General features: G+C 35.2%; 1 protein-coding gene across 4 annotated transcripts; it reads left to right on the forward strand.

The window, feature by feature from the left end:
• The first annotated feature begins 485 nt into the window (after window positions 1–485).
• LOC131032638 (CASP-like protein 5A1) lies at window positions 486–25,836 on the forward strand. 4 transcript variants are annotated; one of them, XM_057963654.2, is made up of 4 exons: window positions 486–619; window positions 795–1,049; window positions 25,129–25,261; window positions 25,376–25,836. In XM_057963654.2, the coding sequence occupies exons 2-4, from the start codon at window positions 844–846 to the stop codon at window positions 25,565–25,567; spliced, it is 531 nt and encodes a 176-aa protein (XP_057819637.1). In that variant the 5' UTR covers window positions 486–619; window positions 795–843; the 3' UTR covers window positions 25,568–25,836. The 4 variants fall into 4 exon arrangements, with proteins under 4 accessions (XP_057819637.1, XP_057819638.1, XP_057819636.1 ...); XM_057963655.2 differs by having other exon boundaries at window positions 507–642; XM_057963653.2 differs by having other exon boundaries at window positions 514–619; window positions 785–1,049.
• Window positions 25,837–27,269: the final 1,433 nt, after the last annotated feature.

The following is a 27,269-nucleotide window of genomic DNA, read 5'->3' on the forward strand; positions in this document are numbered from 1 at the left end:
TTTCATTAAGACATATGTCATTCTTAATAGAACATATAACTAAACTCAATTAAAAGATTTTACCATTGTTTAAGTGATATGAAATGACCCTATGAGAGAAATAACAAAAGACATATATTTAAGTAAAGATCATACAAAGAAATATACTATCACATAACTAAGAAATTAAAAAAATACATATGTAAAGATCATACAAAGAAATATACTTAATATGATTACTACAACTACCACCCACATCTAGACCCTTGTGAAGCAAGGAACTCTTATGGAAAAGGGAAGGTGCAATATATATCTCATGATGTACACAATTTCCAAAATAGTGTTAAATAAGACAGACCAACATTTTACATATCATCATTCAAGAATTAAAACATTGAGCACATCAAAATCTAGAAACAAGCAACTGACTTCGAAAATTGAAGAGAAATCATGGTCATGAATCATAAGTGTCCAATGCCAACAAATTATATAACATAATAGCTAAAAAAGACCCCACAACATAAAAATATGCAAATTCCGCTTTTGAGATAGTGAAATTACATCCAACGCACCTCTTTTTCAATTTCTTCTTACATTTTTTATTTTCGCCCACAAAAAGGAAGAAGCGCATAAACAGAAGGTAGAAGAAGAGCATAACAGATGGTAGATTACAGCATTACATTAATTTTAATTTTTCTCTTATAGAATTCCTATACCAAATTTTTTTCAATACCCACAAGTACAATTTTAACAAAACCTGCATTCTCCCCTCATCTTCTCACCCCATTCTTCTCAAGTATTTCAGTGGTTTTCAGATATGAGAAAGAAATTGGGGTTGGGTGCTGAGGACAAGTGAAGACAACGATGAATTCAAGTCATCCAGCTGTGCATCCATTAGCGGTGTCGCAAACAGATGTTGTGATTGCTCCGAGGGTGAGAATGAAGGATTATCAAGGAATGCCCGGAACACTTGGAGGTCTTTCACTCAGACTAGGGCAGTTCTGTTTTTCTGTTGCGGCCTTTTCCATCATGCTATCCATTGACGACTTCTCTACTGTCACTGCTTTCTGGTAAAGTTTCTTCTATACTCACTTTCAATGATTTTATTAATTCTTTTTTACATGGTTGGGGAATGCCTTCTAAATAGATTTCATTTCTGAGACTGAAGAATTCCCACTTCCAAAAGCTTTGAAGATTAATATTTGCCCTCTGGTTTGGTGAATTCTCCGTTTGGAGGTAGATGCTTTCAATCCTGGTTAAGAATACCCAAATCGGACAACCTTGGAGACATTTTTTGATCTGTTTGGAGATTACCCACTTCGGAAATTATGGAGATGGATCTCTGTTTTCTTCTGTTGAGGCTGTTGGAGAAAGCTCACTTCCAAAACTCTTGGAGATGAATGACTTTTCATTCTTTTTGGGGAATGATCAATTACGATATCCTTGGAAAACGTTAATTTTTTCCCAATAGTCTGGTTGGACATTATCCAATTACTCTTAAGAAGTCTTTTTGGGTTTTATTGGAGAATACCCACTTCCTAAACACCTAAGAATTTCTTATCTTTCCGTTGCTTCCATATATTTTGAGATAAATATGCAATCCCAAAAACCTTAAGCATAATATTTTGTTCCTTATTCTTTATTTGTAGTTTTTTGTGTCGAATTCTACACACTCCCAAAAATCTTTTTGTCCTCGTTGGAGAATATTTAATTAGAAACATCGTGGAAGTGGAATTATTTATTATTCATTTAAGGACTTTTTGGCCGAGGATGAGCAGTAGAGGCTTGATGCGCAATTAATTGATTTAGACATGGTTTTAAGTTTTTGACGTTCAAGAATTAATGACTGTTGCATTTTTTGTTTTCAACTTAATGTATTTGGATCAGTGATGATTTTCTCTGGACATGGTTTTATTGCTGATCACTGTTACCTTCATAGATTTTAGGTTCAATACATTATAATACTTAATAATGTCTGGTGTGGTTCCTCATGTATTAGATGTAATTCTTCGGTTGACGTGACCGTTTAGCCTCTTGCAACCGATGCATATCTTTACTGGAGAATTTCTCCACGGTCAGCTTTGAACTTGGATGTCATAATAAGCATGCCTTAGCATCTGAAATCAGAGCATTATCAAGTTTAAGAAAATATAAATTAATATAAATCATAAACTCCATCTATTCTCAGAGCTACTCATTATTTCTCATTTTGGTTTTTAAGCAGGGGTGATTCAATTAGTGCATACGTTCTTTAATAAAATAACGGCAGAACTTATATTTCCAGATGATACTTTTAATTTTCCAAGATATAGCTAGAAAGATGTTCAGTATTTTTCCTTGTCCATTTGTCCTGGGAAAATTTTTGTAAGCATAGTAAAGACTCTCCAGGATTTGTGAACACTAAAGAGGACACAGAAAGATTGAGAATTTGACTCCCACACGAGTGCTCTTAAGGGGGAAGATTTACATAACCTCATTTTACTTTTTTTTAACATACTTCCCAGCCTTCTTGAGTACCATTTCAATCCTCCGCATCTGCAGTATCAGCTGCATTATGAATGGAGAGATGCATTATCTACATCCATCTTGTGGGTGGGAGAAAAGCAGATGAACATTACAGAAGAACTAAAATGATCTTCAATTTAAGCTGTCATGCATAATCCAGGCAAGGAGGTAGAATAAAACCCTAGCTTGAGGACCAAAATTTCATTAAAGTGTAATTAAGCTCTTATTTAATTCAACTGATTCTAGTCATCCAGTCAACACCTCGTTCCACATGGCAGTTGCTTTTCACTATTTAATAGTGCTAATATGATTTTACAAAGATATAGCACATGATACGACATATAATAAAGTTGTCCCTAGGTGTATGGCACATGAATTGAGCTGTCCAGTTGTTGATCTATATGTCAAGAAGATAGTACTAAGGCCAAGATCATGATCTCTGCTTGAAGTCGAAATTGAGAACTTTTTTGGAAGTGATGTAAAATACATGAAGCAAGGTTCCTTATATAAGTTATAAGCCCATTGAAGGAACCATATTATCTTTGTCTAATGACAAAGAATTCTGAAGGATATATTGCATGGCACAGTGGTTTAATCCAAGTCTTATATGGTATTATGTAAATGTGCACTCTAAGCAATAAGGACAAGGAAGATTAAGATTTTTTCCCGTCTCTTAACTGCATTGAGCAAACTTTTGACTGATGTTGCTTGTTAGTATAATGCTTAGAATGGAATTTGGATTTGTGTTAAACTAGCTAACTAATGAAGCTAGTTTAAGGACCCATGATTAGGTGGTGCTATGGATGATGAATAAGACATGTTACAATTCTATCTGGCATCATAAGTATTATTTGAGCAAGCCAGTTATACTCACGAGTCATTACATGTATTTATAACATATGAGAATCTCCAATGTAGCAGTCCAAAGATTGTGAAGTGTGATTTATGCGTGTTGTTATATTCCAGTAGTGTTAAATTGTGTTTTCGGTGAAGCATTTTGTATTCAATACCCGTTAAAAAAGATATGAAGCAAATGATCTACAATTTACCAAGTTTATTATCATACCTGATTGTAATATTATGGTTTAGTTGATTAGATTTCTATTCTGTTAGAGTGCCAAAATATTTATCAAAATATTTTGAATAAAGGGATCTCCCAATTACAATCTGACCAATTTTTTGTCAAGTTATCTCACATGTTTGACTCTTCAGCCATAACTTTGAATATGAGATGGGTGGCTTTGGGATTGAAATTTGTGACATTATTGAGCTCAAGGTGAGATAGCAATTTTGGTTGAGAACGATTTCAGCAAAGTAATTAAGTGCATCAAACCTGGCCCAAATAATTACCATGTCTGATTGGAGATCATGACTGATTGGGAAAAATAAATGAGTGAGAACTTGCTATTTTTCTAATCAAATATTCAATTTTTACAATAAATAATTTGATAAATGAATACAAACCATCCTTTCACTTTAGGCAGAAGTTTTTTCACAATTTGAAGAGAAAGGGATTATTCTCAATTGAAGAGCCATAAACATGCATGTGACACTGTACAAAATGCAAGTCTTTTTCTTTTAGTTATTCAAAGAAAGTTATAATTTACTTTGGCTTAGAAGTGGAAACAAAACCTGGGTAAGAGACAAGATGGATTTACAGCTTTTACACATGTTGTTGTACAGGACTACATAAGTTAGTGATGTGTAATGGAACGAGAAGATAGATATACTTGGAAGTTGGAACTATTTGCATAATTTTGTTGCAGTGTACTGTATTAGTTAGTTTATCCCTAAAGTTGTTTGTGGGTCAACCACGAAAGTTATTTGCTTGAAATATTTTATCCTTGGTGATGGACCCAAAACGTCAGAAAATTTAGATTCTATTCCCTGAACAAGAAGACTCAATACACATTGACACACTGATAACAAACACTCAAATACTAGGTTATTTTGATTTTTGGGGTTTTAAAATTATGTATGTAACTAATGTGAAAACAATTTGAGTCAGTATGGACTGTCGGAGTTTTTAGTTGAAGATTAGTTTATGTCATCTACTTTGAGTTCCTACTAAAATAATTAATCACATAAGAATGGAGAGAATTTTCTCAAGAAGTGCACTGAATCACATTCTAGTTTTCCACAGTTGCCAGTGTGCATGGGTAAGCTACAGGGGCAGTTACAAATACATGCTTCAAAGCATTGGTGAAGCTGAATGTAGGGATGCACTTGTATGTGTCTGTATACGTGTATGGATACATGCACAACCTCAAAATCTATAATGAACATTAATTTCGACAGATGTTGTAGCTGTAACAATACACATCATGCATGAATCACCATCCAAAGCACAGCTCCTATTTTATGCACATATATCAAGCTTGCAATGATTGGATGATGGGTATGTGAGAGAAAGCGTTTTTCATGTAGGAATTCCGAGAATGTGCCTGACTCAATTGTACCAGCAAAACAAGCTGCAAAGTTATTGACTTATTTAAGTAGAAAATCAAAATTTCAGCACCATAGCTTTTTTAAATTGGAGCCACTTGAAAGCACTAAGGAAAATATGCGCTAATTTCTCCCACATTTAAACTTTATTGTTATCAAGAGTAATACTAAGTGATATTTATTAAATGAAGTCTGAACAACTACTTGAGATGTAAGCAATGAATACCCACAATTGAAAACAACATTTTGTTTTTCAATTATTAGAAATCTCATCTATTTGGTAGAAATACATAGGCAAACCCAAATGCTTCTTTTTTTGTCAACTTCCTCTTGAAATGATAATTTGATGTTGTTCTATATTAGTTACAAAGGAGACGGAGGCTCTTTATATAGAGATTACAAGAAGATCTTTCCATAATGGAAATGATCAAGAATAGAAACATGAAAGACGGAAAGGAAACTTCCTAAAACTAATTAAAGGTGAAAGACATAAAAGGAAGTTTCTAAATACTAACTAAATGACTAAGATGACCATTATAGAAATACGACATAATCTACCCTCCTTTAATGGTCATCCTACTAACTACCCTTAAAAAACATGATATAATCTACCCTCCTTTAATGGTTATATGCAATTTCAGACAAATAGCAAAAATATTTAACTGGTTTATTCCAAGACAGTTAGATAACATACCTGTGTTTGTTATGTAACTTGCCTGTGTTCCATACTCATCACCAAGAAAATGACAATTGCTTAATGTCTGTGATCCATCCTTGTGGAGTGTTACTGATTTATGCGACATAACTTGACCATAAATTGCTAAATCTCTGATATCTATCATGAACAAGAGTGTTCAACTTTCTAATTTAACCTTAAAGAAGGAAGTTAATTATATTTAAATCCACTAGTGACCAAAGTTGATCAATGGGACTCAACACATGCATAAGGTAAAAGAATATATAAATGTAGCTACAATGGTTTGATTGTGATTGCCATGGATACAAAACAACTAGTTGTGCATTGCAACCATCTTCTTGAAGAAAAAACACTGGAAATCAGCATCTTTGTTGTGGGCAGATCAAATTTTTTTGCAATTCTTCATAATTATTAGTCTGATCATTCCACATGTGCCTACAGTTATCACTTGCATTAGTTTACCTCAATGGCTACATTGTAATGTCCCTGCAATTTCATTAGAAGACTTTCTATACTGCTTGCATTGCTTTGTTCAGTGTGTACTCATCTAGAAGGGAATCTTGTATCCAATTTCATCAAATGCAAGCAATTGAAACACTGATAGGATGATCAAAAGATAACAATTTGCATTTCTTGTTATTATAGAGAAATGTCTCTCCACGTCACTGGTGGCAATTCTAATGCTGAATGCAGAGAATCCACTATAAATGTTTTTCAAAACGTTGACAGAAGAACGAAGTTTCAAAACCAAGAATGTTTAGTCATGCTCATGAAAATTGTAAGAATTTAGAATGCTGGCAACTGTATTTACACCTCTTTTACTCGAATATGCAATATTTCTCTGCAAAGTCAACCTGTTCATTTTTATTTCAAAATTTGTTGATTGGATTGTTTCTTCAATGGCCTCAATTCTTAATCTAAATTTCTGATGGTTGCTGGCTTTGCATATTAGACTTGTTTAGTATTAAGCTTCTATGTTGTGCATGGATGTCTATCAGGCATTTAGTTCCTCGTTCTGCAAGTGTTGATTATTGTTTTTGGTAGCTTCTTCAGGGAAGTATTCTAATAGTCTTCAACTGAACAAACCCAAGGTAACTATGCAATCTTACATTTAATAATCGAATCTTTTGCCAACATTCTTTATGAGCTTGTTAGGATTTTGATCTCCACACTCTGCTTGAGAGTTATAGAACAGAAACCAGAAAGAAAAATTAAAACTTCTTGAGACCATCATTAGCCAAGTTTCATTTATTATCTATACACATCCACCGTAAAAACTCTTAACCCATTTATGAGCTTATTATCATTTTAATGTTCACACACTGCATGAGAATTATTGAACAGAACATACAGAGAAAATATGAACTTCCAGAGACCCCCTTGGTCATACCTTGTGCTTTTGTCGACTGTTCTGGAAATTTTTCTTTTCCTCAACCTATTTAGCTTCCATTGCAATAGTGAAAGATTGATTTCCTGAAAAGAATGTTTTGTAGGCATTTTGCTTTCGCAGGTTGTATTTTTTTTCTTTTTGGATCTGGCTATAGATTCATATTGGATAACATCCCAATGATGCTAGAACATTTTGGGTAATCTTTTGCCATGGCTAGGGTACAAAACTAAACTGGCGTGGATGCTAAGGAATCAAACAGTGATAATGATATTTTCTTTTTAACAAAAACCACACACCTACTTTACCTATCAAATTAAAATATGAAAGCTGCAAGGTATTACACCCACAGGAAATATTTTCTGATAACAAATTATCTAACTGAATGGTTAGCCAGATCTACAATTTCTTGCCCATTACAATAAAAGTATGTTCCATGGCTTGGGAAAGAAAGACAAAGCATATTTCCTTCCATCGATTATTTCCAACAGTGAGTTCAAAATCTACAGAAGTCCACAGCTTTAGTTAGCCACTGATATCATCCATACATCAGACACATGTAACCACTGCATCATTTAAACTAACTTAAATTTAGAAACTGTTACATTCATACATATCATTAAACTCAAACAAAAAGCTCCTAAGGTGCGTCATCATCACTTTACTCACCATGTCTGTCAATGCTTGTTTTGATCAAATTGTTGCTTGTTTTAATGTTGATGTGACAGATTTGAAAGGTTGTTAGCAATTCTTTTATAATGCTATGCTACTGTGTCCAATTCAGGAGCCTCTGTTTTTTCAGTTAAGGCGGATGTTTTTGAAAGAATAAAATTTTATTCATAGTTAGCAAGTTTGTATCTTCTTTAAAAAGTTAAAAAATATGCAGATTTTTGGAACAAAAGACTCTCAAGGATCTATTTTCTAGTTATTCTTAATTAATGAGTTTTTGGCACCATTGACACAATATCCCAGGGCCCTGCTTATGTTCTCATTGTTAATGCATGGTAGCTTATGCAAGATAAGATCTTCCTAACCTTCCTTGTTCTGTTATTTATCTACATGCTTCATGTCTAATTTATATTGCATATGATTATCGGATTGTACAAACATTGCTTATCATTATGCTATCGGGCTAACAACCTGATAGCATATTAATGTCAACTGTTAATTGGCATTAATATGCTATCGGGGTATTAACCCGATAGCATATTAAATGCTATAAGTTATCGGGTTAAATTCGCCGATACATACTTGCTATCGGGTGCATAACCATTGGCACCGATTCACATCTGTTATCGGGCATATTTGTTATCGGGTTTAATGAATACACCGCTTCATTTGGCATTAACATTGGTTAACAACTGCACCGGTTGGATTATATACATCGTGCACTTTGAATCATCGGTGTTTATATGAACCGATTCATTATATTGATTAGTCATTATATTATGATATTATAATATGCTATCGGGGGTTTTGAATCGATAATCAGCATTGGGTTAATGGTATAATTGTAAAGGCACCGATCAATGGGTGCATTGACCGGTCATGCCTAAAAGGCATGACCGGTCAATACACCAATTGACCGGTTGCCTAAATGATATATATGCCAATTGAATTCATTTGGAGAAGACATAGAAAATATTAAATGATCTCTCTCCTTCAGACCTGCAGATAAAAATCAGAATTATTAGACATTGACATAATTCCTCATATCCATATATAGCATACGTAGTTCATAACTTGTTCTTTAATTGAAATTGAAATAACTTTACATGTCTCACATTGCCCAAATTCTTGTGTTTATTCATTTATTTTGTTTGTCTAAATGCTGCATAATATGTTTTATGTTGTTTGCCAATCACTTCTTATAGTTCCTTAAAAGGCCAAAAGATATCCATTCAATGCTGATCGTATGCCATTGCACAAATTCTCCAACACAACAAATCATAACAAGAATAAAGTTCATAATCAATCAAACCTTGTTTATTAAAATAATATTGTAACATTTAGTTATAATGGTCAATTAAGCTGTTAGGATAGACTATAGGAATATTATTTATTCTCTTAGTTGTCATATACTTTTCTTACTTGTCAATCTTATCCTTATCGGATGGATCTTTTGTAACTCTTATTGAAGGAGTCATTTGCTCCTTTGTTAATAATAACTTAATATCGAGTAATATCAAGTATCGAATATCTTGATAATTATTCTCTATCATTACTTTTCATAATATGGTATTGGAGGTTGGGTTTTGAAGGAACCTCAAGATTGCTGAGAGAGAATTTATCAAAAGGGCTCATATGAATTTGTATGGTGCCATATGGATATGGATCTACCAAGGAAGGAAAAATCTCAGATTTCTCTCTTGAAGTTTTGGTAGGTTTTTCAATAAATTCATTGGGTATCCAGTCTGATTTTTTGGTAGATTTTTTAAAAATAAATTCATGGGCAATTTTATGGTGAATGCGTCCATTTTTTGTACAATGTTTTTAGCAATTTTTTTCAACAAAATTTGTGGGTATTATTTTACCTGAAATTTGAAGGGTTTATCAGAATATTGAATATTTTTTAACATACTTTTTAACAATTAATGCATTTGTCGCTAAAAATTGTGGGTTGATTTTGTGCTGTAAATCATGGGTATGTGAGGGCTTTCCACAGTTTATCACTCTTTGTTTGAAGGGTAATCACGTCTATTTTGGACTGAAATCATGTCTTTTTTCTGCATTTTGGCATCACACAAAGGATTTCCTGAGTTTTTTGAGCAATCATTTATCAAAATTGTGTCATTTTTCTGCTGTTTTTAGTCACGCGATTCATGCTAGGGCAGTGGGCAATGAGTTTACAAAGCTTTTTTGGCAGATTTTCTCTTCAAATGAAGGGTTTTTCTCTGTTTTTTAGGTGCAACAGGGGTTCTTTGCAGGCCGAACGGGATTTAAAGAATTCTGGGGACAGTTTCTACAATTATTTTACCAGTGTTTTTACCTTTCTAAGCAGAACTAGCTATTTTTCTAAAGCTGCGGTTGGAAGGGTAATCACGTCTATTTTGGACTGAAATCATGTCTTTTTTTCTGCATTTTGGCATCACACAAAGGATTTCCTGAGTTTTTTGAGCAACTATTTATCAAAATTGTGTCATTTTTCTGCCGTTTTTAGTCACGCGATTCATGTTAGAGCAGTGGGCAATGAGTTTACAAAGCTTTTTTGGCAGATTTTCTCTGTTTTTTAGGTGCAGCAGGGGTTCTTTGCAGGCCGAACAGGATTTAAAGAATTTTGGGGACAGTTTCTAAAATTATTTTATCAGTGTTTTTACCTTTCTAAGAAGAACTAGCTATTTTTATAAAGCTGCGGTTGGAAGAATGATTTTTTGGCAATTTTTAATAAACCGAGGGTTTTTGACATATTTTTTGTGCAAAATTGTGTCTTTGCAGAATTGAGTAGGGTTTTGAATGATTTTTTCCAAAAAAATGTGTTCTTTGGATGGATAGGGTTTTGATCTATTTTTTCTAGAAATAAGTTAGTGTTTTTTAAACATATTTTGATGCTCAGCATCTTTTGCAATTTTTCAATAATTTTTATTGTAGTTTTTTTTGCAATTTTTGATAAAATTGAAAATTCTTCCTTCTTGTTGGGGTTTTGGCAAATTTTTTCTTAAATTTTTTTTAAAGTCTTCTTTTTGAGCTAGCGGGTTTCTCGTTTTTGGTGTTTTTGGAGTACAAGAGGGATGGCTTCATTGATCAACATCATGTTGGAAGGAAGCCAAAAGTTCACTAGCAAAAATTACTATACATCAAAATAGAGGATGCTCACTATTTTTTAGTATAGGTGCCTTGATTTAATAATTCTTGGTATTGACACTTGACCAACAGTTGTATGTAAATGCCATGACAAGTATGATGAGCATAATCATTAAGCAGTTATGCTTAAGTTATCCATTATAGATGGAATTCTTCCAGAGATTCCTTCAAATAAAGGCAATGCATTCTTCCTAAAGAATATGTTGTTCTTGAGTAAGTTAGCTACTATTGGTTGCATGATGGAAGAAGAAGACACGATGGTCATAACGCTAAAAAGTTTACCACAATCTTACGAGCATTTCATAGAAACACTCAACACCATGTCTACCAATGTTGGCTTGAAGTTCGATCACATATTCAACAAACTCTTACAATAGGATAGATGAAAGAGGTAGTTTGGTAGCAATAGTGATTCACCGAGTGTAGAACAGGCCTTTGCATCCAAGGACAAAGGTAAAAGCAAGTGGTGTTAGGAGAAAGGTCAAGGATAGAATGAAGACACTTCTAAGAATTTGAATTCTATCATATGCCACTACTATGGTAAACTTGGTCAAATGAAGAGGTTTTGCAGAAAGAAGTTGGCTGATCAGCAATCCAACTAGGGAGGGTTTCCACTAGCAGCTCATGTCGTAGAACATTCTTGAGGATGAGTCAGCCTTCTACATTTTTTGACTAGCAAATCATTTCATGTTTTTGGGTTCGGCATGGTGTAGTTAACAGATTGACCATTAAGGAAGGTATTAAAATAATATTGTAATATTTAGTTATAACGGTCAATTTGGTTGTTAGCATAGAATTCAAGAATATTCTTTATTCTTTTTCTTTTAGTTGTCATGTGCTTTTCTTAGTTGTCGATATTATCCTTATTGGATAGATCTTTTGTAACTCTTATTTAATGAGACTTTGCTCCTTTGTTAATATTGAATATCTTGATAATCATTCTCAGTCATTACTTTTCGTAATATTATCTATCCTTGTCTTCATGTTTTCACAAAATGTTATATGGTTGGATGCTTTTTCTTTTTCTTTCTTTACTTTGATATTTTCCCAAAATGCCCCATGGACAGATGCATAGCTATGGTTTTGAAGCTTGGATGCTGTCTCTTTGTGGTCGCCATTTTTTCATTAAATGTCTTTTAAATTATTGATGTTGCTTCATAGTTCATTCTATTCTTGTCTTTTGCTCATGATAAGGTAATGTAATTTCCCCTTTTGCAAAATGCCCTAGTTTACAATTCTCAGCCAATAAGGGAGGGTTAGAGGGGGAGTACCTGTTGGTGTACATTTTATCATTCACCGAACATTAGAATAAAATGTCAAGGACACTCTAGCCTCTCCTGAACAAAATCACTACGTGTGCCAAGATTGCAGAGAAAGACCACACGGTGACTCCAAGGTCTATATGTGCGAACAGGTGACTATGTTGGATAGCTTCCTTGGTTATGTATGTTGAAATGCAAGGGTGACTTACGCTCAACAAATATCAGTCACAAGCTAGGACTTAGACGAATATTACAATAAATGCTCTCTTTTTTTTTTGGTTTTCAATTTTGGACTTCAAAAAAATGATAAAAAGAATGAAGGTTTAGAAGTTTTATGCTACTCCCATGAACTTAAGAGATGGTAAAGACTGGGTGAAACCAATAACGACACTTTGTTTCGCCACACTAGGACAACTATGCAAAGCAGGTGCAATCTTCTAATGTTGTGCTCAAGATTTTCATACTTATTAATAATACCATCAATCGAACAATATTTACTCAAAGAAGAAGTTAAAGCATCCACATCATAAGCTCAGGCTAACTTTACACATTGAATGAAAATCATCCATCCAAAGAAAGTATGAGCAAGAGTTTCACCAATCTAAACTATCAAATCCTTCATTCATCTAACAACTTTGAAATCGAAATTTATCTAAGCAAATCAATTCTATTCTATTGTTGAAGAAAGTATGTAACCATGCAACCACTTAATAACAATAAGATTTCAAAGAAAAATCTGCAAATGAACTTTTTATTATTCAAGTAGCTCTAAGCAACAATTTCATAAATCTCTCCACAACAACCATGAAATGAGAGAATGAGAGTTTAGTTGTAAAAAATGAATGAAAGGCCGAGATCGATTTAAGATCAATGACTGAGATTAAGACAACACAACCCTAATTAGGGTTTCCCAAAATAACATTAGAGACAAATGCATGCTAGACAAGTGGCGTGAAGAGCTATCTTTAAGGAAGGCACATCCTCATCCTGCTGATTGGTAGTGTGTTCAATGAATCTAGACACGATCAGGATCTAGACACGATCAGGTTGACTTTTTCCATGGTGACATGTGGCAGCATATTGATCCTGTATTCCCATTCGTCCAAGTCGTTTGCACAAGTGGCAAAAACAATCTCCCATTCCAGCTCCCGTTTTTGGAAGGCATCTCGGATGTACAAGAATTCAGATGCCTTGGTCAAATTTTGTTTCAGGATTGGTCCTGTGACGGTGAAGAAAATTTCCTTAGTTCTGAGGTTGAGATTTTCCAGCTACATATCACTTTCTCGGATGGTCTCCTTTTCAAGTAAATCAGCAGTAACAAGGAAGATTTTGCTTTGTATTTCTTTATTCTGCTCTTCAGCCTTAGTATTATTTGCCTTTACCTTCTCCAGAACTTCGCTTCGTGCAACCAATGCCCAATGCCATGCGTTGAAATCATATGCAACCCCTGCTGCAATTATCTTTCCGTCAATAAATTCCTGTTTGGGCATGCCTTTCAACACCCCGAGGCATGGGATGATTCTATCTTGAACATCCTGAAGGTCAGTCCATGTTTTTGCAATGCTCGCAATTTTGGAGAGCAAGAAGGAAGTCTGTCCATGTATATGCTGGGCGGGGTTTGTCTTAGTTTGGACATTGCTAGGCCAAGGCGGACTTCACTATTTTCACGCCATGCCAAATCTTGTGCAATTCTTACCTTGCCACCTTCAATTTTTCCTAGGGGGGACTTTAGGCTTGTCTAGCCATGTCTTGGGCAGATTTTAACAATGTCTTGCCATACATCTTTGTGAGAGTTGAGAAACAATGTACATGTCTCCTCTCCCTTGTCAACATTATGGGGGATTCTACTGTTGGTGCATGAAGATGTGAAGATGTGGAATTTTATAACAATGTCTTGCCATACATCTTACCTTGCTTGGGTAGACTTTAAGTGCTCTTGGACATGCTTTATACCTTGCTAGGCAGACTTTGCCATTTCCATAGACTTGGTAGATGTTTAAACCCCTTAACCAACCTTGGGCGGACTTTCATGCGTATATGCCAAGAGGAAGGCGAGTTGGAGAGTGTTGTGCCAATCATTCCCTATGTTGAGTGGACTTCAAGACTTCCTTGCCATAGGCGGACTTGGCAGATGCTTAGACATTCTTGGGCGGGGTTCAACCTTCATTCGCCATGCCTTCCTTTGGTTGGGCGGACTTTCATGCTTGTTGGACAATGCCTTTGTTAGTGCTGGTCGGACTTGACCTCATGTTTGGACATACTTTTTTCAGTGCCGGTCGGAGTTTGCAGCCCTTTGGACAATTTGACCAAGGCGGACTTCATCCTTGGCAGACTTGAACTTTAGGCGGCCATCTTGCTACCTTCCTTTCATTGGTGGACTTGGAGGCTCATAAGCCATGGCGGACTTGAAGGTTGGTCAGACATTGCTCTCTTTGATCATGCTTCTCCTAGTTTTGCCATCTTCATTCGAACTCATCCTTGGTAAAGACTTTAGATTTCCTTGTTCAACCATGCATGCCTATCTGGAACAAAACCCTAACTTGGAGATTTTACCCTTCTTTTTACACTTGGAGACATAAATTTTTGATTTTGAAGACATGGGCACTAATGCCATGACCCGATGGACCCAACCCTAGGTGTACTTTCAAAAAAGCAAAAAAAAGCAAAAAGCAAGCCAAAAAAGTTGCTTCTCGGATTGGTCCCAAAGTGCCAAAAATAAAAAAAGCAAAAAAACCAGAATTCCTAAAAAATAGGAAGGTGCCAGAATTGACCCAAAGCAATTGCGATCTTCGCCCTTCAAGCCTTCTGAGTGCTTTGGTGGTGTCCAAACACTGATTGGGGCATGATTTATCTATTTGGCTCGGATGACTTCTCAAAAATTTAACTCAACTCTTGAAAAAAAGGAAGACTTATGAAATTGTAGAGCTAAGACAAAACTCTAAAATGCAAACCACTTGGGGTCCCCATTTGCAATGGGGCGATGTGTGAAATAGGTCACAACAATACCGTTATCTCCTTAAAGGGGAAAACCTACAAAGAAGTTAGAAAATAACCTACAGTCTTAATACATAAAGTAAATAACATTTACAAATTAAACTATAAATGTAGAGATCATGAACACAAATCACAACTTGCTATTTGATTTTGGGATTCTCTAAGCTAATTAAAGCAACCCCTAATCATAGTAAGCTAGGATGGGTAACTTGATGGTGTCTTTACAACTGTTCCCCCTCAATCAAGCCACATATAGGTAATTTGATAGGGTGTCTTTATAACTGTTCCCCCTCAATCAAGCCATTGATGGGTATCTTGATAGGGTGTCTTACAACCGTTCCCCCCTCAATCAAGCCACCTTCTCCCTCTCATATGATTCCATCCATCACCATGGTAGAGAGGATAATGATTTACCCCAATAGGGTGCCCTAAGTCTAACCCTCCTAAGCCTACAGACAGAGCACGTTTGCCCCCCTTTGGCCTTATGTGGACCTTGCCATACATATGAGGTGGTGTGCTTAGGGGTGACCCCAACACTGTCCCCGCTATTTAGGGACCCTTCCTTCTGTTACCATATATATATTGTAAAGAACTTATATTTGTTACAATTATTGACAGCCATGTTCTTAATTCAGTAGTAATTACAAAAGTATAATATTGATCTTATATGAGGTGGTGTGCTTAGGGGTGACCCCAACACTGTCCCCGCTATTTAGGGACCCTTCCTTCTGTTACCATATATATATTGTAAAGAACTTATATTTGTTACAATTATTGACAGCCATGTTCTTAATTCAGTAGTAATTACAAAAGTATAATATTGATCTTTAATATCTATGTAATGCTTAATTATTATTCAGTAAGTTAATTATCAAACAATGGTTGATTATTCTAAAGATCAGATGTTCTGTATAATCAGGAAGGAAAAATGCCAAATCAGCTTGTGCCTAATAATGCAATCATGGAAAGTTCTTACAGTTTGCTTGCCCTTTTATGTGTTTCGATTATGCTGGAGTATTCTTCCCTTCTTCGATTCTTATTCCTTCAAGTTTTAGTGCAGATTCCTTCTCTGTCCAACTGATTCCTTTCCTTTATATCTCTCAATGTGAGGGAGAGGTCACACCTCTTCATCATGTGTGCCCTTTGGCAAGTAACGCACCCTTTCACCATTATCACCCTTTGAAAGAGTGCAACTCTTCATTATTTCTGCCCTTCAAAGGGACACAACCTTTCACAATCAGATCTGCACTTCTTATTTAAATCAGATTTGCACTTCTGATTCTCAAACTATCCCCCCTTCAAATGAGTTCTCTTCTCCCTTTTATACCTCATATTTGGGGGAATCACAACTCATCATTTCATTCCTTTTGACCATTCATTAACTTAATCAAATTTTAATCATATTTAATTATATTATTTTATATTTTAATTTAATCTTTATTTTTATTCCTTTGTATTTTAATTTTATTATTATTATTTATTATTAAATCATATTTCAAAGTGGGGATGTTATAGTCCGCCCTTCCCAAAATTGCTTGTCCGCAAGCAATGACGAATTTTAACCCAATCTTTGCAAATATGAGGATTAGAAGCATGACACACATTTATGACCTTAAATGCAATGTTCTTTTCTAAACAAGTTCATATCCCTTTGGTTCCCTCTCGTTATTCTCATATTCTAAATCAACCCAAAATAGAAATCACATGATGATATGTTTATAGTAACATATCAGGTATGAGCCAAACACGGAGCAAACACATAAAAAACACGGTGCATACACATGGATATATGCAAACACGGAGCATACATGTATTCTTAGATTACTTCCTGTTAACTAGAGTGATTCATTGATTCATCTTTACCTTTCAGGATTGCAGGATCATGCTCTTATACCACTTGTAATGTCCCCTTTTGTAAAATGCCCTAGTTTACAAATCTCAACCAGTAAGAGAGGGTCAAAGGGGGAGTACCTTTATCTCCTTAAAGGGGAAAACCTGCAAACAAATTAGAAAATAACCTATAGTCGTAATACATAAAGTAAATAACATTTACAAATTAAACTATAAATGTAGAGGTCATGAACACAAATCACAACTTGCTATTTGATTGTAGGATTCTCTAATCTAATTAAAGCAACCCCTAATCATAGTAAGCTAGGATGGGCAACTTAATAGGGTGTCTTTACAACCGGTCCCCCTCAATCAAGCCACATATAGGTAACTTGATAGGGTGTCTTACAACCGTTCCCCCTCAATCAAGCCACCTTCTCCCTCATATGATTCCATCCATCACCATGGTAGAGAGGATAAGGATTTACCCCAATAGGGTGCCCTAAGTCTAACCCTCCTAAACCCAAAGGTAGAGCACCTTCGCTCCCTGTTGGCCTCATGTGGACCTTGCCATACATACAAGGTGGCATGCTTAGGGGTGACCCCAACACCGTTCCCCCTATTTAGGGACCCTTCCTTCTTTTACCCTGATTGGGTATATATATATATTGTAAAGAACTAATATCTGTTACAATTATTGGCAGCCATGTTCTTAATTCAGTAGTAATTACAGAAGTATAATTTTGATCTTTAATATCTATGTAATGCTTAGTTATTATTCAGTAAGTTAATTATCAAACAATGGTTATATATATATATATATATATATATTGTAAAGAACTAATATCTGTTACAATTATTGGCAGCCATTTTCTTAATTCAGTAGTATTTACAGAAGTATAATATTGATCTTTAATATCTATGTAATGCTTAATTATTATTCAGTAAGTTAATTATCAAACAATGGTTGATTATTCTAAAGATCAAATGTTCTGTATAACCAGGAAGGAAATATGCCAGATTGGCTTGTGCCTATTAATGCAATCATGGAAAGTTCTTACAGTTTGCTTGCTCTTTTATATGTTTTGATTCTGCTGGAGTATTCTGTCCTCCTTTGTTTCTTATTATTTCAGGTTTTAGTGCAGATTCCTTCTCTGTCCAACTGATTTCTTTCCTTTATATCTTTCAATGTGAGGGAGAGGTCACACCTCTTCATCATGTGTGCCCTTGGCAAGAGACACACCCTTTCACCATTTGCACCCTTTGAAAGAGTGCAACTCTTCATTATTTCTGCCCTTTCAAAGGGTCACAACCTTTCACAATGAGATCTGCACTTCTTATTCTTATTTAAATCAGATCTGCATTTCTGATTCCCAAATATCCCCTCTTCAAATTAGTTCTCTTCTCCCTTTTATACCTCATATTTGGGGGAGTCACAACTAATCATTTCATGCCTTTTGACCATTCATTAAGTTAATCAAATTTAATTATATTATTTTATATTTTAATTTTCTTTTTCTTTTTTTTCTTTTGTATTTTAATTTTAATTTTATTATTTATTATTAAATCACATTTCAAAGTGGGGATATTACAGGTAATAAGTTTGGCTCTATTTTGGAGTGAGGAGGCGAAATAGCTTGCCTTGCATTGTAATGCTCCAGACTGTTTCCTTCCCTCCCTCTATCATGCAATTTACTAGATGCATTCCTTTTCAAAAGGTCAAGGATCAAAATTGAGAACGTCATCTATAGATTTCCGTTTCCTTTTTGTCAAAACACCTACCTTATTTGCATAGAGTTTCGCCCCATTTTAAATTACCTCCTACCAACTTCTTTTAGTTATTTTGTTTTTAGTTGAACATTCCTGGTGTATATTATATGCTATGACACCTGAAGATCATGCACTATTTCTAGCCAGTTTAAAACTTTGAGGGAAAATATATACCTTGACAGTCATATGTAATTTTTGGCCGTCAATGGTAAATAGCTGTACTTTTCTTGTTAACAGAAAAAGAAACTAGTTATGCAAAGGGGAAAGGAAACAAAAGACTTATTCTTGGCCTGGTTTAGCACCCAACCCGCACTTGCTGAGATTTCCTAATATCATTTCTACTACGTATAATTGTTGTTTGGAGAATGATATTTTCCATTTGGGTTCCTTTCCACGTCCAGATATTGGTATCCGTTGGTGTTCAAATTTTTCATACTCTATTTCAGGAATATTAAAATGCAGTAATTAGAAGATAAATAAAAATAAAATTTTCCTTAGTTCTAATAAAATTCAGATGTTCAATCCAATTTTAAAAGTTTTTAGATTTTAGTTGAAGGGTATGAGTTGCCATGTTATTCAGTTCTTGGGACCTAACGACTGTGTTAGATCTTGCCGTGCAGAATTGATTTTAAATTGAGTTTTCATGGAAAACATCTGCTCCCAAATCTTAAAATTTAATATTTTTTTTGGATTTGCCTAAAAATAAATTTAATCTTAAAGGAAATATTGAACGATAAGTATTGCTAAAAAAATGAGGGGAAAGAGTTGCTAGAAGACAACTTGTATTGGAAATTCTTTCCTAATGTAATATTGAGATGCTATCTGTTGATGGGTGTTGTGTGACCACACCAACATAGAATAAAGTTTCCAAAGGACACTCTATCCTCTCTTGAGCAAAATCCCATGTATGCTAAGATTGTGAAAGATCATACAAGTGACTCCAAGGTTCTTACTGCGAACGTGCAACTTTGTGTTGGATATGAGCTCGTTTGGCTTGATGTATTCTAGCAACACAAAAGGACTTACGTTTGTATCGTTCTTCATTTCTTCTGCAATGCTGGCTGGAACTTCTTCATCGGATATTGCAATCTCGTGATGCTTCTTCTTTGAACAAACACAACTGAAATGAACTGAAATTAAAGGGGAAAGGGTTGGAGAATCTATTCTACTCCCAAGGACAATGATATCAATCGATAGTGCTCGAATGGACGAATTCCACATTAGCCAAGTTTTTCTTCGCCAACCTCAACAACTCCACAAGACTAGTGCAATCTTCCAAGGGTTATGCAAATAATTTTCATATCATAATGAACACCATCATAACGAACAATGTACATTCAATGATCGAAGTTAAGCATCCATATAAGAAAAAGGCTCAGGCTAACTATACATTGCAAATAGAAATCATCTAAGTGCAAACATTATGAACCATTGAAATTCATCAAACATTGTCAAATTCTCCATTAATATCAATGTATGTATAACAATTTGAGAAATCGAAGGAACACCATGAAAAAAGTTGAAATAGACAAGAATCCACCATAACTTAAATGTAATCAAGTTTTATTTCTCCAAGTCATATGCAAAGACGTCTTCTTCTTCTCCTACTCTACTTCTACTCTAAGGAGCAAGAGCTCCCTACTTCTAATGAGCTAACTATCTAATGAATTACAAAGGAGAAGGCATGCCTTTTATAGAGATCCTCCCACAAATGAATGACCAAGATTGATTTGAAATCAAGGGCCAATATTACACCATACAAACCCTAATTAGGGTTTGACCAAGAATAACCCTTGAGGTGCAAGGTAGTGGGTTTGGTAATTAATGAGGCATCATTCCCACTAAGCATTTAATAGCTCGTCGCCTTAAATAGCATGCCCACTATCCCTCCTTGGTAGCGAATGCAATGAATCTGGTCGTTACAGTTTGGAAACACATGATTGGCTGGAGAAGGTGACGGGGTGCCACCTCAACATATGGGACGCCATGTGGACTCGATAACTCATGAAGAATATTCCATTTTGATTGAGTGTGATGGAGTATATTCCCAAATTGCATCTTCTGAGTTTGATCAACTCTTCTGAAATTATCCTTGATCATTTTCTTCTTTCCACATACTTGGGTTTGAGATTTCATCTTCTTGGATTATCTTTCCTTGTTGACGACTGTCATTCCATGAGTCTTTTCCTTTGGACTTTTGATCTTGGATTTCCAGAGGACATTCAAGATGTTGTAAATTCTTCTTCTCGCTTGCAATTGAACTTTGGATCCTTGAGGTCTAGAACTAGATTGCCTTGAAGCCTGAATGTTTGGAGTTTGAATGTCCTCAATGTTTGGAATTGGAATTCTTCCTTCATGAACTTCCTAAGACTAGATTTCATCTTGAACTTGGATTTCATAAATTGGATCTGCTCATCTTGGACCTCCATGCCTCTTGATGTCCTCAAGTTGCCTTTGGATTGGATAGATGAATTCTTGATGTTTTATCATTTTCTAACATTTTGGAAATGGGCACATTTGGAGCTTGGAGAAGTAATTTCTCCATACTTAGTCCAATTTTTGAGTTTCCAATTTTTGGCGCACCTGAGATGGCATGGAGGATTTTTCAAACACAGCCAAATTTTCAGTTTCCATGACTTCATGATTTTTTGGGTGCACTTGGAGGGGAAGAAGGAATTTTCCCATACTTAGTGAAATTTTTGCCATTTCCAAGCCTTGGGCGCCTTTGGAGTCCAGGAGGAAATTTCCAATACTTAGCCGGTTTTCTCACCTTCCAAGACTTTTGGCATGCTTGGGCGCATTCCAGACCCAGAGAAGTATTTTTGGAAAATTCCTCCGCTCCTTGGAATTTGCACCCAAGGTGGTCTTCTTGGTGCATTGGAGTGGCAAAGCAGGATTTTTGGAAATTCCTCCTCTCTTTGGAATTTGTGACCAAGGAGGTCTTCCTAGCACATTGGAGTGGCAGAGAAGGATTTTTGGTTTTTTGGAAAATTCCTCCTCTCCTTGGAATTTGCATCCAAGGAGATCTTCTTAGCGCATTGGAGTGGCAGAGAAGGATTTTTGGAAAATTTCTCCTCTCCTTGGAATTTGCGCCCAAGGAGGTCTTCCTAGTGTATTGGAGTGGCAAAGAAGGATTTTTGGATTTTTTGGATTTTTGGAAAATTCCTCCTTGTCTTGGGATTTGCGCCCAATAATAGATTTCATTGTGCTTAGTGCTCCCAAGGAGGATTTCCAAACTTAGTTAAATTTGATCACTTGCTTGCTCATTTACTTTTCCGGATTTACAATAGGATGCTCAAGATCTTTTTGCAGCTAGTGCTTCGCTTGTTGCCAAGGATAGACCTTCCAAAAATAGACTTACTAAAAATAGTAAATTCTTCTCGACACAAAATTAGGGCAAATGGGGACATAGTGAAACTTACTAAAAATAGTAAGTTTGTCCAAACTCAAAATTAGGCCAATTGGGGCCACAGTGAAACTTCTAAAAATAGACTTACTAAAAATAGTAAGTTTTCGAAAAACACTCAAATTTCACTGTTAAACCCTTTGAAGGATTATCTTTTCAACACAACCAAAATTTAACTATACTCAAGGATATTGACTTCTTTTCTAAGTCTGTAGGATAGAAACCCTAAAATAGACAATACTTGCTTCTAGACTTGGCCTAAATTCATCAAAACAGTTTAGATTTAGCCAAAATTTACCAAAATGCTTCCAAACTTAGCCAAAATTTGGTTGTTTCTCTTTCATTTCTTCATATCAGTTCTCAGGGTTATCCTGATAACTTAGCCAAATATCCGCCATTCCATTCCTCTGCATGTGCATTCTTTGTCCTATCACTGCAATTTCTTCCTTGGACGATGATATCACTCACTCAACAATGTCGTCCTCTCAACATCCAAAGTCTTGGTCCCCGCAATGTACTTAAAAAAGACAAGGAAACATTGTGAAGTACAAGAATCAATCAAGTTCATAGTTAGCAAAATGCAAAGTTCGAAGGATAAAGCAATAAGCACAATGTATTTCTCAATACATCAAAACCCTAATTCTTGACTTGATGACAATATTAAGACTATATCCTGTCCAGGTTGTATATTCCTTAAGAATCCATTCCTTACTTAGTCATTTCATTACTTTCAAAAATCAAAATCCAGACCAACAAGACCTTATAAGTCATTCGTTAGAGTCGGGAGATGACACTGACCACAAAAGACTTGGTACATTTGGGAAAAGAGGGGGTCCCCATTTGCAATAGGCTGATGTGTGAAAACGTCACAACACTATCCTTACTAATTTATTTAATAATTAACAGAATTTATATATGGCTGATTATTAAATAACAAGGCAATATTATGATTGCCTTCTAAGAAGGATTTAACCATACATAGGTGCAATAGAATAGCTTAAATCTCAATTCTATAAAAAATGGATGTCTTTAAAAAGGAACACTTTGATGAGAATAGTTTTGATGGATAAAATTGTGCTGCCAGCTTTCTTATCTGTTAGTATGTATTTGCTAACCATACAAGGTAAGTTCATTTTCTCTTTTGGATTCTGGCTTAGCAGGTTCTGCAATAACTGAACAGGAAAAGTTGATCTTGTTTACAGAATTTTAGTTCAATTCATATTTTGGTTGCAGGGAGCTATAAGATAGTTTGTGGCATTATATTTTTGTTCTCGTAACGTTGTGTTTTCTAGTGTCAGTGGGATATAACTTGATAAGTATTTCTCAATTGTCTTCTTGGTTTGAGTGGGCATAATTAAACAACAATTGGTTTGATGAAGTTCTTCACTCATTAAAGTGGCAAACTACTACAATGGAATTATTTGGAAGATCATATAATTATATATTATAGTGAACTGATGCTCAAGAGAGGCAACTGGTGTCGCTTGTGGATATTATGTCTAAGTAATAATTTGCAATAGACTAGGAGGCCAAAATAGGTTTCATACATGAAGTAAATATGCTGGTGACTCGAAGAAAATAGCTCAAACTTTTGGTGACCTTTTTGGTCACCCTGATTGGAAGTACAAAGGAGATTCTGTAAACTTACAGAGAGGCATCCAATGTGGTCATTTCATTTTGTTACCAACAAAGGCGATTTTAAATGTTTTGGATATTTTAAAACCTGGTGTAAAGATGTGGGTGTCTGTTAATTCTTTTTAACATATTCTACATTTTCTGTCTTGTATCATTCATTAGAGTTGGAAGATGGCTTCTTTAAAACGCTATATGTTTATTTTCTACATCTTTTATTAGCCACTGAAAGGTTTGGTGCAATTCAAGTAGATGCGAACATGCCTATGGTTAGATCTTGACCTTTTGAACAAAATTTATCAGTCTTTCACGTTTCTACAGTTTCCAAAATTTGAAAGGCTACATGATTCTTTCTGAGATAGAATTTCAGATAGATAAGAAGGAAGTTTGATCAAAATGAATCAAAATTTATTTTTTATGAGTAACCAGGATAAACATCAACAACTTCAAAAATTGGATTAGTTCTTCCCGACCAGATTCGTGCTTGGTCTGAAAGAATATTTTACGCTGTTTGAGCCCATTTTCAACTTTAAACTTACGGGTTGTTGAAATTTAGGGTGATAGCTCAAGAATGCCACAAAAGTGAATTTTGTTGTTTTTGAAATGCAAGTAAATCTTATCCGTTTTAATAATTATTTGTCAGTACAAATCATATATATTTTGGTGGTTAACTATTGGGACCTCAGCATATGATGAAGAGCTTTGCAACACATTTAGTATTGCACCGATGCCCTCAAATCTCATATTGTGAAGGATATCTATAGAGGTAGTGTTCCTCTGATTCTGTCTCCAAGGCACATGGATATAGATGTGATGGTCTCTTGGAAGATTGTAACCAACCATATAAAACAGTAGAGAGCAAACTTAAAGCTGAGCCAGAGGAATTCTCATACCATAAGATAACTGCATAATTTATTTGAAGATGATGACTACTGCAAGCTTTATGTCAAGATGATGGTGTCGCATTCTGTCTCGATAAAGTCAACGAGGGCATCTTAAAAAGGAATGTAGAAGTTGATTTGGGAATTTTTTGTTTGGGGGCTCTCTTTTCAATTCAATCCAAGTCACACTAAGGTAAATCTTACACATTTCATGTGGAATACCTGTTTGTCTTATTAGAAAGAAAAATAAGTGTTAACATAATTAGAGCATTGTTGTCCACCAAAATAAGGGTAGAATATCATTTAGATATGTCAACATTTTGGACTTATTGTTTTCATTTGTAAACTGCACCTTGGATCGGGCAGTATGATGAGGTGTAAACTGGGCCAAACATAAGGGTGCTTTGCCTCCTTTGTTCATTACAAGATTATATGATATATTTGACAGTATGTTCAAGTTCTATCCTGAATAAATTTCCATTTTGCTTGGGTACTCTTGAGATTTAACAAGGTCTGTCTTGCTTTTTTGTACTCGACAGTTATTTTGTGGCAGCAACAGTCTTGCAATGCTTATGGAGCTTATCTTTAGCAGTCATTGATGGATATGCATTGCTTGTGAAGCGCAGCCTACGGAATTCACTTGTCATCAGTCTCTTTGTTGTTGGTGATGGGGTAAGGAAACACCTGACTGATAAAAAAAAGTTTAGATCGAGTTGTGGTGGGTTTTGAGTAAGTACTAGTTTATTGTTAATCACTTCATTGGGCAACCAAAATTTGTCATTACAGGTTACTGGGACATTGACTTTTGCTGCTGCTTGTGCTTCTGCTGGTATTACTGTTCTTATTGGAAATGATTTGAGGCAGTGTGATCATAATCACTGTGCAAAATATGAAACTGCTACAGCTATGGCATTCTTGAGTTGGTTTATGGTCACACCGTCTTTTCTTTTGACTTATTGGTTATTAGCAACGAGGTAAATCTTTGGGTTATTTCATTGATAACGACCACTTACCGCTAAAACTTTGGAATGGGAGCTTTACATTGCTTGAAAGACTAACAAAAACAATACCTTGTTGAGAAGATTTCTATTTCGAGATGTATCTGTTGAAAATTTTGATGTGCAAAATGTTTGAAGGCAATGTAGAAGTGCACTATGCTTGTGCAAATTCCATAATTGTAAAGTTACATACAGCTCTGTTAAATTTCAAATGTGAATTCACAACACCGTGGAACATGTTTGTGTTCATTGTTTCCATTTTTTAGTAGGCCTTCACATGTCAGCAATTTGTTTTCCATGCTAGTAACTGAGATCTGGGCCTATGAATTGTTCCTACCATTTAAGAATGAATGGCATGTATATGATAAATTTTTTTGGCAGGATTAGGGCTCTACTTTGGAACTAAACTGTATTTTAGTAAAATGCAAGGAAAGATGCATTGGTTAATGTAGTTTTGTGATTTTGTTTGGTATGAGGTGAATAATTTTTATATAAGTGGTAGCAGCGAAGTGATTCTCAGAGGAGCACGATCTTGGAAGTAGATTTTGAATTAAGTAGAAAATCCTTGCATGTATTTTAATTTCTTTTCATCCATGATCTCAAAATATTGTAAAAGCAATTACAAATTCTTAATAACGTGCGATGACTATATTTGATGATGCAATGGATTTCGTAAATTGCATGAAGAGACATGGTTTGCATTACATTGTTTTTACCGTCTGTATATTCCCTAAAAATGCGTGGCTTCAATATTATCGTCATTTTCAATGGTGATATTTCTGCTGTTGCCGATGATATTAAAGTATTTGATTACTATTTACGTGGTGGCGAGTCGTGAGCAGCTCTATGGTACCTATTGTAGTACTTTACATGTAAATTAGCGAGCCCCTGTTTGTAATAGAGGATTTTTACTTTGAGGAGCTTTAAATTTATATAAATTCTCTCCGTATATGCCTATTTCAAGCAGTTAATAATTATCTGTGCTTTTGATTTTGCTCCTTCATGTGTCTCTGTGACATAACATTATAGGTGGTTAATTGATCCGCATCTTATCCTCTCAAGCCATGCTAGTTATTGGCTCATAACTTCAGTTATCACAATTAAGTGCCAATATTAATTTACATTTCAGTCTATATGACGAAGACTATGGAAATGAATTATAGCTTTCTTTTTTGTTTCAAAAAGGATTTCCTTCGGAAAAATGCGATAAAGGTGCAGATGTTAATTTCAACAGTTGAAGGTCAGGCAGGCCCATTTATGGATTTTAACGTGTCGGCAGTTTGATTTCTAGTTGAAATTATATTTGATGTACACGCATATCAATTTCCATATGAATAAAATGATAAGGTGCGAGCAAGTGAATTTCAATTTGGAACATGGGATAAAGCACGGGCATCTGAATTCGCATTTGACATCATGATTGCCTACTGGATTTAAAGGTTATGGGACAAATCTGCGCGGAGCGTTCCATGTATCTTGGCAGTAGGTGATGCTAGTTTCATCATGGAAGGGATGATAAGTTTCCACACTTTTCCAAGTAGTCTGTTGCATGGACAGCTGAATTTGCATTTGACACCATGATTGTCTACTGGAATTTAAAAAGTGTACTCTGGCAAGAACGTATTTTATGGCACAAATCTAGTCTGTTTCATGGGTATGACGTGATGTAATTTTATCAGAGC

Source organism: Cryptomeria japonica, chromosome 11, assembly GCF_030272615.1.
Source record: "Cryptomeria japonica chromosome 11, Sugi_1.0, whole genome shotgun sequence".
In the NCBI taxonomy this organism is placed as follows: Eukaryota; Viridiplantae; Streptophyta; class Pinopsida; order Cupressales; family Cupressaceae; genus Cryptomeria; species Cryptomeria japonica.